The sequence below is a fragment of the Dermacentor albipictus genome, chromosome 1, assembly GCF_038994185.2.
Source record: "Dermacentor albipictus isolate Rhodes 1998 colony chromosome 1, USDA_Dalb.pri_finalv2, whole genome shotgun sequence".
Lineage (NCBI taxonomy): Eukaryota > Metazoa > Arthropoda > Arachnida > Ixodida > Ixodidae > Dermacentor > Dermacentor albipictus.
This window is the reverse complement of record NC_091821.1, coordinates 231,627,786-231,644,495: the sequence shown is the minus strand read 5'-3', so window position 1 is coordinate 231,644,495 and position 16,710 is coordinate 231,627,786. Positions and strand designations below refer to the sequence as shown.

Genomic DNA, 16,710 nt, shown 5'->3' with positions numbered 1-16,710 from the left:
GCTCTAGAAGTACCTAACAGACTAGAATTGTTTTCGAATACTGTTGTCTTCAAGTGCATAATATAAGCGTACACCATAATTATGATACAAAGAAAAGTAAATAAAAAATTTCTTGCTAATTAAATATTTGCGGACGACCTCACTAGTTCGATAAAATTGTGTGCGACAGAGTGCATAAACCATCTGTGCAAGGAGCATTTGCGTGCGTATACCATTTTGATTGACGTTACTGACAGTTTAATTGACAGTATAACAGTTCTTGCTTACACGTTCAACCTGAAAGTTCAGTTACGCGCTTTGTGTCTCAAAGTACGAACCACACAACGTGCTCTCACAAAACCATTGGAGCTAAAAGCACGTGCGGGGAGAACTACAGTCTAAAAAAAGTTTACACCCTTTGGGGTGTATATCTGCCACACAACGATAAATCATCTTCCCTGATTGCGTTTCCTTTCTTGAAAACGCCGCGCCCGCTACTTTCCTGTCGGCAATGCTATGTCATGCTGATAACGCGCATGCCGTTCGTTGCTGGGAAGTACCGGGCTCGTAGCGTTAAAGAAAGGAAATGCTGACAAGACAGATGACGTTTACTGTTGTGTAGCAAGATACGACTCAAAGGGTGCAAACTTTTCTTAGAGTGTAAAATAGATAATAAAGCGGATGATGTAAACTAACGCAATTTGACGCATCTTTTAGAGCAACTGAGGTAGAATTACGATTTTTGCTGACGAAGCTTCCGAGCAGGACGGCCACCAGAATTGGCACGATAATCGCTAATAGAATGTATATTAACAAATATTTTTAATTAACGTTTAATTAATAACATTAAGCGGCATGCCGTTTAGTTATGGAATTGAAGACAACCAGTACTGAAAGTATAGCATTTTGCTAGAAACTTTATTCCTAGCTCTAGTTTCGAGAAGGACGGACCAAAAATATACGCTCTAAAACAAAATAACACCCTTTGGGTCGTATCTTGCCACACAACAATAAACGTCATCTGTCTTGTCCGCATTTCTTTTCTTAAATGCTGCGAGCCAGGTACTTTCCAGTAACGAACGGCATGCGCGTTATCAGCATGACATAGCATTGCCGACAGGAAAGTGGCGGGCGCGGCTTTTTCAAAAAGGAAACGCAAGCAAGGCAGATGACGATTATTGTTTTGTGGCAGATATACACCCCAAAGGGTGTACCTTTGTCTGAGGGTGTACCGTGACATGCATTGCTGTTGGAGTTAAGAGAAAGCTCTAGCTCGCGTGCTCCTATCTAAATACATGTAAAAGGAGAATTCGTTTTTATCGGCAACCACTGCACCAAATTTGACGAAATTTGTTGCAGTTGAAAGAAACATTTAATATCTGGTGACTGTCGGTTTCGAATTTTCGATTTAGACGGTCAATTTTTTCTAAAAAATTGGCAAAATTGGAAGTGTTCAAAAAACGATATTATCAAGTTTACAACTCCCTAACTCAGCAACGAAAAATGATAATACAATTCTATGAATTGTATCTGATAGTATATCTAAAGCGGACAAAATTGATATGTTACACTAGAATCTCAAAAAAAAAATTAGTAACGTGGAAATACAGCTTTTGCAGAACCCTTGTAAACGACGTAACAAATTTACGTAAGATGTAAAATGACATATAGAATTTGTCCGCTTTTAATGGTCTAATGAATGCCGTTCACAGAACCGCGATATCTGCTCTTGATGCAGAGCTATGAATTCGTAAACTTCGTGCTTCTATATTTTTTAAACTTTCGAATTTTTGAAAATTTTCGCAACATAGTTCAGGCCCTAAATCGAAATTCCGCTTCCAACAGTCACTAGAATTTGACTTTCTCTTTCAAATGAAACAGATTTCATTAAAATCGGTCCAGGGGTTATCTCAGAAAAACGTTTTTGCGTTTTACATGTACTTGAATAGGCCGCGTCGGAGTTGGGCCCGAGGTAAAGCTTCCTTTTAACAGTTTCCCCAGATTCCCGTACAGCATTATTCCACAGTCCGGAAACATACAGACTGTAATCTCAATATATTAACGCTATCGGCTCTAAACCACTCAGTGATGACTGATTTGGCTGACAGGGGGCGTTGAGGGAACTTCGGCGAACTGATTAAACTGTATTTACAGAAGAAATATCCACAGACACTGCGAAAGAACCTCACGTGTTCTCACTCTCCTACGCCATTTTATCATGAGTTAGAGCCCAGGACGCTGTTATGCGTATATATTACGAAGCCTCACTGTCCTATTGTTATGTCACTGTAGTTCAGACTGTTCGCAAGTGCTCCGTACCGTGCCTACATAAAGGTAATGAGCAAAGTAGCGCGGCACTGGTGGAGTTAAGCTTACTCTCTTTGCTAGCGCTGGTTGAATTTTCGAATTCACATTTCCCCTCGCTGACCACGGCTCTCTCAGATTCCGACGTTCATTGGCAATGTTTAGGCGCATGCACCGACCCTGTCTCTTATTGCTGGGTCATCCGCCTAGTTGGCGCTGAACTTTGCGCGACGCCGCCGTGATGCTTGTTCGGAAACACGGAGCGAGAGCCGGGTCGACAGGGGACCGTCCTTTCCGGGGAATGCATTTGGCCGCGCCTGTCTGCCCCAATAGGGCACACAGGCGTGGCCTTACGCAGCGTTTGCAGTCATCTTGCGCGCATCGAGGTATTCTGATGTCGTTCGCCCCAACATTTGCAGCGCAACGGTGGCGGCTGAAGCGCCGTCCGACGAGAGCGCCGCCGACTCGGCCCAGGTGGAGATGGAGCGGCGCCGAAGGCAGCGCAACACGGAGCTGGCGACCATCTTCATCTTCATACCCGTGCTCATCGCCTGGATACTGATTGTGCCATTGGTGTTGTTTTCCTACTCGTTCGAGAACCCGTACAGCAAGCACTTCGAGGTGGCGCTGTGGATATGCATTCCGCTGTCCACGCTGGTGCTCAGCGCTACGTGCCTCGTGAGCAACGTTTACTGGTACTACGACGGCGAGGCTGGACGCTGGCGGTACCGCATACATTGCGGAAAGGGACCCGCTAACTTTTACTGGGGTGACGTGCTCACAGATCCTGGCAACGGGAAGCAGCAGCAGCTGGGCAGCGTGCAGGTCGTCTAGCAAAAGGCACAGTGGCCACGACGGAATGGCCGAGGCAGGGCCACGTTTCCACGGGCAGTCCCTGTGGCACGAGACAGAGTTGCAAGTTCGGTGCCCTACAGTTACAGGAGTCGTTAGGGCAGGATCCACTCAGTGGTTTCGTTCAGGAAAGGGCTGGGTTAATGTAAGCATCCATTAAAATGCTATTCCTTTTCGCATTTCGTCATTGGTGCGAGCGGTGCTCCGCCCACCTTATTGCCAGGATCGGCCGGCTATGAAGGGTACATGACAACAAGGGAATACGATCGGGCGAGATGAATTCTTACGTTATGCCAGCCCAGGGCTCGTATTCACAAAACTTATTTCGTTAACGCCGTCAGCCACTGCCCATTGACGCGGCCGTCGTCGAGTTATCTCGCCGATGGTTATTACGTACTATAGTGGCAGGTGCCCGAACGCCGGCCGACGAGCAAGTGTGTTGCGAACACGGGCTTAGTTTTTATTTTCTGCACTTTGCATACTAAACGTAAAGGGAACAGGGTTCTGTAATCCGCCCGGAGAGACGTGATACTGTATGGGAATGGAGAAGCGCAATGTATTCATGCACAACACCGTGGCACTGGTATGCTCATGCTTCGGCATATTACGCCCGCCAAATTTTGGAAGGCCGCGCATCTAGGCACTTTTATCTAGAACAATGCCGAATTTTCCTTTGGTGTGCATTCAGTACCACTGAAAGTTTGGACTGGCCGGTGTAAACGCATTTTGTCGACAGGCTATCGCCGCAGTTTGCCAACTAAGAGCCTCTTCAGGGGTAGTGGCCATGCAGGCTGCATAGTGTGCTGTGTGCTGTTTCATGTACTTTTCGTGTGATCGCGCTACAACAAATGAAAAAATCGCCTACCAACGAGCCCATATAACCGCTCTCGTCGACTGCATAGTGAGGAACACGTCGCCTGTCGGCGGCACTACATAGGAGTCGAGTTCACAAGTAATTTCGAGCGTGAGTGCAGTTGACGACCGACTGCGCCGTCTTGGGTGCTAACTTTGACGCAAGACAACAACAAACTTCACTCATGTAAAGGAACCCCTATGTATCTGAACCCGTAATTGCGGTAAGGGACCCTTGTCAGCGTGCTAGGTGCTTAATCATTAGATATTATGTGAGCTACTGATGTAGAGAGTGTCCCGTGTGTATAACATTAAGATATGATTTAGGAAAAAACAAAAAAGTTTGATTGCTCGTTTTCAAATATTTGGGCACAATCAACCTTTGGTAATGAATATTTTATATGATACGTGCGTTTAAGCCCTATCGGTTGCAGTTCACGCAAAGCGACTTCCAAAAGTTGTATCGCTTTGGGGACCAGCCCACTTCCCTCGTTCCGGTTGTTCCCTATATTAGTCTGGGTATTCTGACATTTATACGCAAAACGGCCTATTATTTAATCGTCAAATGAAGATGAGCACTTCTAGTTCTGAACACAGTGCTCATCGACACTGTAGTAACGGCGTATTGAAAAGAGACCAAACTTACGATGTGATGTGTAGTACAAACAGCAAGAAAGGAAGTCGACACGGTGAAGCAAAATGGTCAATTTAGCCGGCAATATTTGCGCTAGAGGCGTAATTTTATTTTTATATCTCACAGATAATGTCGCTGCACGGCAATGCCTTGAATTTCTGCTTTCTCATTTTTTTTTCATCACACTGTTCCAGACTTCTCCAGAATACCTCTCGCACATACAAAACTACAGTGATAGTTGATGTTTTGCATAAACAGAACATGCTGCACAGCAATTCTGCTTTTACATGGCGAACACAGACTCAAAGGAAATATTGAACGTAAGAGAATGCAGCCAGCGTTTAAGTACAAATAAGCATAAAATAACCCGTTGCAAATGCTTGCGTCATGCGTTTCTTTTTTTAAACAAAAGTGTTGTGCGCGCTTTATTGCTGAAAAATTGCGTTATTGAAAGTTGCGAGTAGCAATGCCATACACTGCTTTTTTGATCGAACGTAGGAGACCTACGAAAATGTTTTACTCAGGGTGCCATTTGAGATCTTCTATTTTCCTCAGTGCCCAGAACACGCGTGCACGGAGAATTTCTGATGCGTTTCCCCTGGTCCAGCTATAGCATTTATGGATGCTTGACACTGTACTGTACACATTGCATGCTCCACAGCAATTCCTAGCGGGGCTCAGGACAGAGTTTGTCTTTATTGGAGATACGTATGTATACTTCAGTACGGGGGCATCTGTATTGTTTTACGTTTCCCATTTTGGTGTTGTTTGTTGTGTTTTATTTTTCATCTTTTCGTAGTATTACTCTGCCATCGTTTCACCAGTATGCACCGTGTTTTTCGCACAGGCTTAGCGCAAGCATGATGGAAGTTGCGCACTCGCGAGCTGGCTTGACTTTGTGCTACAATAAAAAAAAAGAATGTCTGTGCGTGAAATTTCATTACGCATCCCAGCCTCGCGTCTGAGACTGGCGAGTGGCTACGCACTAAGGAGTCGCATCCGGCGTAGTCTGGAAGCTGGTGCAATGTGTGATGTCTTTCGGCAACTTGATGAGTGATCAATGTCCTGTGTGTTTGAAAGTTCTTTAGTTTCTTGTGCTGTATAGTATTTCGCTTTGAGAAGCCTCGACGAACCTATGTATCCTTGTGGAAATATGCACCATGTATTCGAAAGCCACGTCACAGTAAAAGTGCTGCGCGTCCTTCCTGTGCTGTAAAATGTATTGAGCCCCTTAGCCTGTACCTTTGCAAACATGTCGAGAGAGAGGCAAACTAGTGGTCATTTTCTGTCGTGCAACACCAGGTTATCGTGAACTCATCAAAGAATGGAAGGAGCCCTTCCATTTTGCCCGCTCAGAGGCCACGTGTTGCTCTCATATGTAAAGCCCCATCATAAAAAAAAAATCATTTGACGTGGCGCCTACCAGTAGTCCGAAAGCTACTAGTACATCGAAGTCGTCGGCGTTGTATTTGTACTCTTTGTACCTGTATGTATTCAGCCAGTTGCCATGGTTCCATCGCCATGTTTTGTTCTTTATGAAACAAATAAACCGCATAAAACAATATTTGTGCGATACTCATTACCTGAGGGTGGTCTACAAGTAGCGCTGCATTTTTCGGATTGTCAATGTCGAGAGAAGGTAGCTCGGTCCAAGTGGGGGAACACAGATGGACAGGTTGGAAGCGACATGTTTCCGTCTGCTGGATTTTTACTTTTCAGAAAAGAAATCATGCCATCGCGCACGGACAGAAGTAGATTTCATGTTTGTTTTACAGAGGCTATGCAACGCATGCTAAGAGCCAAAGAACCTCTCCTCGAGCACACGTATGATGAAGAAAGCTTGCACAACGTGGGAATAAAACGTCCGAACAGGTAATCTTCATTCACGCAGTGCTCAATGATGGTGGACGCTTCTTAAGGTTTATAATGACTACCGATCAGTACTATCGATCAGTGATGTGTTTGACCAGATGTTAAAGTACTGGACGTTAACCTGAAAGTCAGAACATCACTTCACACAGTCAAGAACTCTGCCGACTGCATACCAAAGCTGGCAATGAATGATAGCGTGACACACTGTAATTTCCAAGAAATTTTGCAGCAACTAGGTATCAAAATATTTGCTCCGCATAAAGCGTGAACCAAGAACACCTCATTCCACGAAGACCCACGCCACTCCAAGCATAGGACGGTGAATGTCGTCACATGTCGTTGCTCAAATCACAGCTGATGCGCACCGTTATTTATTTGCGTAGCATTGCAGGTGTTGTGCCGGTCTTGCGCGGCTGCCCGAATTCAGGGAAATTTCTCCCTTCTGCTGCTCCATATCGCGCCCTTCACAATGTGCAGTGACATCGAACAGGCATATACGAGCCGCCACTGCAGAACGCTCTTTACGCACCGTATACCTTTTGTCCAACCGGCTCTGCTTTTACGAATACAGCAGTGTCGACAGTTGCGCACAACAAAACACGTAGCAGGACTGAGTATACGAAGGGATTGAACGATGAATGCAGGACAGCTGCCCCATGCAGTACACGAACGTTGAGAAGTCTTAGCTCGGGGCTAACCTCGATCTTCCTCAAAATACACCTGAAACTTAAGAATGCTCTTGTTAGGCATGTGTTGAACTAATTTGAATTTCTTCCAATCACAAGAGAAAGCTAAATTATGCCACCTTCTGAAGCAGAATGTCCACAGACTTCAGAGAGAGAGAGATGCAAATGAGAGAAAGGCAGGGAGGTTAACCAGAGCTAAAACCACCGGTTTGCTACCCTGCACTAGGGGAAGGGAAATGAATAATGTTTACAGCTCCGTACATATGCTGCAAAAACAGATACCATGATTCTGTAAACTATAGCTCTGAGATCGCAAAAATCTGGAAAATATGGGTCATAATTTTACAGCCTATGTGAAATTATTACATTGTTCATGCGAGTTCCACCAATGTCTTACCCACAATTTCGCGGTATATCAAAAAGCGGCTGGGTATACTACCTCAAATTTGTCCACTTTAGATGTCAGAAATGTGATGACGGTTCTTTATTTCTGAGATTTTAAATTGAAAACACGATTTTCTTTTTTAAATGCCCGATTTTTAGCCATTTGGAGTAAAAAAAAAATGCTTCACTATATCGGGAATATTTCGCAATGGTCTGTATAGATGCTATGATTTTCTTTAAAATGCAGCAAATCTAATAAATATTGGTGGAGTGGATACTGTGCCAACATGGTTTCTTCCTTACCACGTATTCGAATAACAGCTCGCGAGATAAAGCAATAAGAGCGAACGTACAATGGCCTATATTCCTCAGCTTAAATGTAAGTACGCATGCAGATTCTTATGAATTATTTTGCGAAAGCTGAGTACAACGCACCGCTCTTGTGCATCACTTCTAGACGACGCATGGTATATCTGGAAGGCCGTGTTCCCTCACCAACAATAATTAATAATTGACTAATTAATTTGTTCACACACGTACTTATTCCTTTAGGACGAGTCGCAAAATTCGCACACCATGGCTGGACCCATAGCAAATTAATTGGGGAATGACAATAAAGATAAAAAATTTTCAGAAAAAAATTAAGATCGACTACATGCCTATAAACTCTGTAGGTGCGCCAGTTCTAATGAATGGACTGTAACAAAATGATTAATCTACCAGCTTGTTCTAAATGGTGGCTTTGTATCCGTTTCACAGGCTGACTTTGAATGACCTCGCCATTCCTAACAAACGGCCACTTGGCTCCGCTGGCTTAACACTAAGAAATAAATGGTTCATTAGCAATTCTCAGTTAATAAAATTATTAAATTATCTATCATATATTTTTGCCCAACCCTGCTGTGGTTATTGGCCAGAGAAAACTATCACCGTGTCTTGAAGCCCCTATTTTTAATAACTAGAGACATTTGTCACTTAAACACCCGATACATTGGTGAACATAGAAAACTATTAAAAAATCCACAAGACAAACCACAAGACACCCTTAGTGGTAATATTAATTATTCTAGATAATTTTGAGTAAATGTGTTAGATTTCCTGCACACGAGTCTAAAGCTGATACACTGGGCATTTGACTAAATAGCTTATACTGAAGAAGCTTAAGCTTAGTGGGTGTTACGTCAAATGTTTCTTGCCCACTGAGCTCTCTAACTTGCGTAGGGGTTGTAGCAGTTTTTTTAGCAACGTGTGTTAAGATGATCGCTCTGCTTCTATCTGGCGACGTTGAGACAAATCTAGCACCTTCTACCGAAGAATAGCTAACTGCTGTTTTCGAAACTGCAAGAAGAATTGAATGCGGACAGGCAGATATGCGTAGCGATTTGCACGCAAAGCACTTGCACGGATCTGTCATTGTGGAACTGCAACAGTTATCTTCAAGAATACGTGTTCTTGAGGTTGACATGTCACCTTTGGAAAACAAAAAAACAAAGATGCATTTACAGTCCGCCCGCCTGAAGCTATTAATTCGATATTTCAGCAACTTAAGAGTATTGAACCTAGATGCGACGATACCGAAAATCGACTAAGGCGATCTAATCTCCTCTTTTTTTTTGGCATCACCAACGATTCCAATGAAACGTGGGCAGAATCAGAAGCCGAATACATTTATTTATGTTCAAAAGAGCTTGGCGTTACAAATGAACATTTGCAAGTTGAGCGTGCGCATTGCCTTGGCAAATATTAAGTGGGGAAATGCAGACCGGTTATTACAAAATTCACATTCTGCAAGGACAGGCAAAGAGTAATTGAAAAAGGTTATAAGTTCAAAAGTACAAATTTCGCTGTTCGTGAAGACTTTTCATTGCAAACATGCGTAGCCAGAAAGAAGTTAATCGAATGTGCGAAGTCCAAAACTGTGCCGTCGATAAACTGCGGATTCAATGATATAGATAACAGTTTCAAAGGCCGGCAGTCTAACCAGATTGTCATCCACCTCAGTTTCAAGTGTCCATAATGTTTTCGATATCCTTTACGAATATGGACTGTATACACCCAAAACGTGTCGAAGTTTGCTCGCATCTAGAAAACAGCAATTGTAATATTGTAGAACTCACAGAAACGTGGCTTCATTCCGAGATCACCGATGACGAAGTCGTACGACCATCAGTTGACTACAGCATCCATCGTAAAGATGGAGAGGAAAAAAAAGGGGCCGGGTGGGGGGGGGGGGATATATAGAACTCAAGAAGAACATTACTGCCAATCGAAATTTCAAGCTCACTTGAAATAGCTTGGGTCTGCGTACCATCCTCGCATTCTAACAACGTATTTGGAAAACGTTGTCCACCACCAGAGAGCACAGATACGTTCACGTCTTATTTGTATGCAAATGCTAGCGAAATTACTTCGAAATTTCCGAAAGCTAATTTGGCTATTTTGATTACCCCGAAATTGACTGGGCTAACGTCACCCTGCCAACACTCCAATGATATCGTCGAGCTTACTTAAGACTTTTCTCTAGTGCAAATGATTCGTAAACCCACCCGTAGCAATAATATTCTAGACCTCGTTTTCACATCCATTCGAGAAACAATTACATCAGTTTCTTTGATGTCTGGCTTTAGTTTTCATCTACTCGTTAACCTTACATTGGAACTACCCTTATACAAACACACCCCAACACCTAAGCACATATTTAATTATAAGAAGGCTGCAATCAGCATAGGTTTAGGGAACTTCCACAGCTCGCACATAACGCTACTTTCTTCCAGACGTGTTGAGGAAAACTGGAAGCTCTTTAAGCAAACACTCATGCAGCTTACATACGCTGATATTCTGCTAATTTAGAATAAAAACAGGAACAGCGCAACACAGGACGAGCGAGTAAACAGGACAGAGCGCTCTGTCCTGCGCTCTGTCTTGTTTACTCGCTCTTCCTGTGTTACGCTGTTCCTGTTCCTGGAAGTGACCAACCATTTCATGGTTGGTCACTTCCTCGTGGGGCTCGGATGTTCGTAGGCATGATAAGCTAACTGAACTGAGAATTTTGATGCATGGCGCACGTAATTATTGATTATATGTATTATTGCTCACGTATTATTCCGGCAATTGCAGACGTAAACTACAGGTATATGGCGTCGAAAAAGATTGACGCCTTCGGCATCTCATTTCTAATAAAGAACCTAAAGGAACTTGAGCCAGCGTTGACGGTAATAACAATAAAAATTTAAAGCATACAGTCACATATTCAGCCCCCATCCTTTCACGCATTTTTGAGCCGTCCTTATCAACACGGGATCTACCATGTGATCGAAAAGTCGGGAAAATCATTCCGATCTTTAAGTCTGGCGAGAAAAGCAAGATTAGTAATTACCGATCCATATCATTAACAAGCATTCCATCTAAACTGCTAGAGCATGTCATAGCATGTAATTTTGGGCAGCACTTAGAGTCTAACAATTTTTTCTATCCCGAGCAACACGGTTTTAGGAAAGAACTTTCCTGTGAAACTTAACCTATCGAATGCACTAATGAGCTATTCGCATACGTAGACAATGAATTCCAGAGCGATAGCATCTTCATTGACTTTTTCAACGCGTTTGATCGCGTCCCCACGCTAAATTGAGAGCCAAACTATCATCATTACATTTAGACAGCCTTACAATATCGTGGATAAGGAACTTTCTCACATCCTGCAAACAGTTTACGTTTACTGACAATCATTAACTCAATCATTTGGACATTTGGACAATCATTTTGGACATCAATGATTTGCCGTCCAAAATTACATCAGCAATCAGATTATTTGCCGACGATTGTGTAATTTATCGCAAAATTAAGACAACTGACGATCACTTTGCGTTTCAAAAAGGTCTATATGAAATTACAAACTGGTGCACGCTATGGCAAATGTCACTAAATACAAAAAAATTCAAATTAATGACCATCCAGCGAAAGCAAACAAACCCTGCTTAGAGTTACTCGCTTAATAATAGTGTTCTCCCTGTCACCCTTTTGTACAAATATCTCGGTATCAATGTTACAACAAACTTATCCTGGAAAGCGCATATAAGACATGTTACAGCAAAAGCATCCAGCAAACTTGGTTACCTAAAACGAATACAACGTGAAACCCTTTCAGCCACTCCTTAAATAACGCACAGAACCTGTATTCGTCACGTAGGAGACAACCGAATGCGCTACGAAGCCGTAGCATAGAGTAATATAGAAAACGTAGAGTGGACGCTTCCGTAGGCGGCTGCAGCCGACTCAGGCTCTCAGCGCACCTAGCGGAATCGGCGAAACGCACCAGCCTCCAAGATGGTCGCCGCGCGTCGCCGAAACTCTAAGGCCATGATTTCATTTCCGTTTTTTTTTATTTCTCTTTTGAGACCAGTTACGTTGCATAAATCGCGTGATTTGATGCAGGTGCTTGTGGCGCTGTTTATATGTTGCGACGAGGAGCGCACAAAGGTGTATCACTTTGTTAGTTTTATTCAAATTCATATTCGTTATGTTTGAAGCTGTAACTTAGCGCAACAATCATGCCAACTCTTAATGACAAAGTAGAACTTCATCGTTTGTGATATTGCAGTTCTAATAACTCACACCAAAAGGAGTATCGTAAATAAATTTGCCATTTTCCTTCAATCAGCTTTCTGGGCAGCCAAGAACACGGAAATAGAAGACAACGATTTATTGCAGCAAGAGTGTGAGAAAAGTGGCAGACACATGAAAACGGGAAGGAAGGAAGGAAGGAAGGAAGGAAGGAAGGAAGGAAGGAAGGAAGGAAGGAAGGAAGGAAGGAAAAAGTGGAGAAGGAAAGACAGGAAGGTTAACCAGTTTAGCGTAACCGGTTTGCTACCCTACACATGGGAGCGGGATGGGATCATGAAAACGGGAAGAAAGTGCGAAATGCAAGTAATGTAGAATTGCCGGAAAATAATGGCGTGATCGCAATAAACTTTACACAAGCGTAGCAACAGACACAAGACGTGTTGCAACTATACATAGAATGAAAAAAAAATCTACACAGACAAGCCAGCAATAAGTTTACTCAGAATGGGATTGTTTTAGGAGGAATAAATATCAGGATTCTTCTTGTACTTCTACGAAGGACTGTGAATTAAACTAGCAGAATTATGTGAATGGATGTGTAACAAAGTAAAATGGCTACAAAAATTATTGGGCCCGCACCAACAACCTCATGTCGAATGCCTAATTCAGCGAGTTCCTCATTAAACAGCTGCAAGATACTGGCACCTCAGTCAAGTAAGCACTTTGACTGAGTTGAGGGTCTTCACCTGCTGTATTCGAAGCCTTGCAATCGTCTTATGTTACTTGGAAATTTGTCCTTGAATATGCATGATGTCCTTTGGCTGCAGAGTGTATTTTGAGAAATGACTAGTGGAGATATTCCTGCAATAGGTAGAATTACAGGCAGAACGTAAGCAACACTGGAGCCTTCAATGTTTTTGAATGGAGATGCTACGTTCCTTCGTGTAATACATGTTTTTCTGATCATAGGTCAAGGAACCACAGTTATAAATGCTAAGATACAAGAAACTTGCTACGGTAAGAACTCCATGCACAATTAGAAGATGAAAACACGTATGTTCAGTTCTATGTAAAACAGCTCATAACGCTCTAGCGAAAGGTTCTCTCAAGAGAGGTTCAGAGAACGCGCATTATTGCCATACTGCAAATATTGCACGTGTACAGCTTTGGAAATAGCCGCATTTCTTTTGCAAAACCGGCACCCCATGCTTTTTCAGAAGCCGCTACGCATAACCTTCGTGAACAAATCAACATAAAGCTCTCTGTACCGAACGACATGTGTTCATAAGCCGCATTTCTTAGTGAACCATTTTATTTTATTTTCTAACTTCGTCGTCGTTTCGAACGTGCCTTGCAGCTTGGACGCTGCCGCATCGCTGTTATCGCTGGCATCATCACTCATTGCTGCGCATGATAAAAAAAGGATGCAAAATGAAATTCAACGTCGCAAATGGGCAGCAGTTGTTTATGGCTTCAAGGCCGCCATGTCCCCCTCCGTCACTCGTTCATGCGGCTGACAGTGAGATAACGAAATATCACGAGAACAAGCGTTTAACAACCTGCAAAAAAACTTCCTGTGGCCTTGCCATGAAACAGCGAAGAGAAGCAGTAGTGTCAGACGCTGGCATAAGAGCCCAACAACGATCCTCGTGCGCATTTTACAGAATAACGACGCAGCGAGCCCGGCGACAGAGCCTGACTGGACTAGTACACTGTAACTGGACTTCGCACATGCTGGGTCGTGCCACTTGTCAAGCTGCTAGCCACGGCCGCAGCCACAGCCACATTTTTCTTGATGTGCTCTGCCACGTAGCGGAACCGGCGAATCTCCACAGCTCGGCCGCGAAACGGCTCGAGTGTCCACTCTTGTCGTTTACTATGTTACTCTATGGCCGTGGCGCTTATTGGCTTCGTTGTGCATTTGGTTGTCTCCTACATGACACATTCGTTTACGCGTCTGTCCAGAGCATTTATATGACTATCTGAATGAAGCTTGCCAGTTAAAGTTTAGCGCTCTGTCCTGTCCCACCTTTTTTGCGTAGTCTTGTTCGCGCAAGTAACTATGTCCAGCAAATGCTAGTGATAGAATGCTGTCATATAGCGAGGCGGGGCATACACGTATACCTAAATATATACGGGAATTTTAGCTCATGGGAAAACCGGCGCCGGACGCCGACACCGGATTGTATGCGTCACGGGGCACTTAACACTATCGCGTTAAAATGTCACAGTATCGCCTGAAAGGTGAACCATTGATTGCGATAGCAAATTATTAGACAGCTATACGAAGTCAGGATACTAGTTTTATCGGCCGTATCAACTTGTAAACATTCATTTACTAACTAAATTAACTAGCATGGTGTCACGCGCACAGAGGCATATATGAGCATATCTCCCGCGATGACCGCGGACAATCGCTGCGAAAGCGCTGACGTGAGGAAAAGCGGCAACAGCGGCGAGAGAATTGCCCTTCGTGCTGCCTCTCGGTTCAACGCGAACCAAGCGGCGAGAACGCAGCGCGCACGAAGCCATCATCCCTCGTTGCGCCTGCCTATATAGACTTTGTGCCGACATCAGATCGCTTTCAAGATTGGGCCCGCGCAGTCGCGATCAGCCGCGTCAAACAGAGCCGCCGTAGGACGTAGAACGCCCGCCCCCTGCCTCCTCTGCTGCCTTGCCCGCACGAGATCGAGCCACCATCCTTCCTTCTCGGCTCACGCTTGCACGCTTTCACTGGCACTCACAGCATACGGTGCGCGGCCACAACGTTAGTGCACTTGGACTTTATACGTAACATTACGACGACGGCGGAAATGCGCCTGGAGTGTCCATATAATTGTTATCGCCATAAGAACAATTATGGAGGAACAACGCACATGTTGGAATTTGTGTAACGCGAAGGTTTCGTGAAGTCTCGTGAAGCGGTAAATCAAGAAATACTACTACTACAAAAATAATGATGATGAAATTGTTTTGTGCTACAAGGGCTAATAATAATGATAATAATAATTATAACAGCCTTTTACTTCAACACGACGTACATAAAACCGCTCGGGATCACCAACGCCACGAGGAGGCTTTTATATATGGTGACAGACGGCAGCAGCAACGTGTCGGCACTAAGTAACATGTTTCAACTAAACAAGGGCCCTATGACGTAAAACTGTTCCAATATGCTTTTATTCTAATCTCGTGACGTCAAATTTACGTAACCACCGACGCAAACATCGTGCGGCAACCCGCAGCATTGTTTCAAAAGCCCAATCAAACGCACTCCTTATTTATTGGAGCGAACTTTATTTTCCTTTCAAAGCGAATAGCATTGCCTACAGTGAGCAGATTTTCTTATTTGGCTGACAAGAGGCAAAGAACACGCTCAAAAGGGGAGGGTTTCGATGGGACTGAACTAGCACAGTGAAAGTAGATAACCGGATGAGGAGGGCGCTGCCGGCGTCTGCTATTGGTCAGCTTCCCCTTAGCTTGCGGTGGCTGGTCGAAAATCGTGGCAGAGTGCAACGGAAGCTTAAAAATGCCGCTAAAACGGATGCTCAGCAAAGAAGAGTTGGCAGAGCGATGTTGTATACATGCGGAAAGGGATCGATAACGTTATCTGCGCCGCAAAAATTATACGCAAATAAATCCATTCTCCCCGGCACCTCCGAGTAACCAACTTCTCCGAGTAGCCATCTTATACTCCTTTGAGAACGGAGCATTCTTCGGCTATTCAGAAGAAAAAAAGTTTTCTTTGGCATATTAAAGCGTTTTTTGCTATTGTATGAGACACTCAAAGAACTTACAAAAGCAAGCGCATTGAACCACGTAATTGCATTCCAGTGGATACCTGGGCACTGCAATATTCCTGGAAATACTGCAGCGGACGCAGCTGCGAATCGGGCGCACAATAACGTGGAGACAACCAATCTTCCTCTATTGCGTAGTGAAGCCCGTCTGCTCCTGAGACAGATTTCTTGTCGCCTCAGCAAAACTACCTGGTTTGATCAGCAAACTAAAAACTCTGAGTTATACTCTATAGACCCATGTATAAACTTCACAATGCCGGGAAATCTAAGAGACAACAGAAAATTTGAAACATTGGTACACCGCCTGCGTCTTGGTACTGCGTTCACTAAACACTTCCTGTACAGGATAAAACGTGTCTCTAGTCCACAGTGTTCTTGTGGCCATACAGACGAAGATGTGCATCATCTTCTCCTCGAGTGCACTAAATACAATCCACAAAGAAGGGTACTGCAAGCAAATTTCTTGATATTAGACAGAAGACCTTTCACTCTAAAAAAAATACTTGGCCCATGCCCAATTGCGGGCCTTCAAAAAAGAGCGCTTCTTGCTCTGAAAAAGTTTTTAGAGGAGACCAACATTTTGGGAAAATATTAGGCATCAGATGATCCGAATGCGCTAAATGAGTAACATAAACGTTGTTCGTGATTCATAATTGGTTTATGAGGCGATCGCAACTTTTATGCAATATGTATAATTCTGTTCTGTACTTGCAGTGCATTACATGTGTTGAGTGTTATGTCTGTTCTAAATATCTGACTTTATATATGCGTACGTGGACTGGACTTA

At 43.7% G+C, this 16,710-nt stretch overlaps 1 protein-coding gene across 8 annotated transcripts in view; it reads left to right on the top strand.

Moving 5' to 3' along the window:
• Positions 1-6,183, top strand: part of LOC139054291 (uncharacterized) — an 86,638-nt gene extending 80,455 nt beyond the window's left edge. For all 8 annotated transcript variants that reach the window (XM_070531063.1, XM_070531061.1, XM_070531060.1 and 5 more), the window contains one exon: positions 2,703-6,183. In XM_070531063.1, coding sequence (XP_070387164.1) covers positions 2,703-3,117 — 415 coding nt within the window. In that variant the 3' untranslated portion in view covers positions 3,118-6,183. The remainder of the gene's footprint in view (positions 1-2,702) is intronic.
• Positions 6,184-16,710: the final 10,527 nt, after the last annotated feature.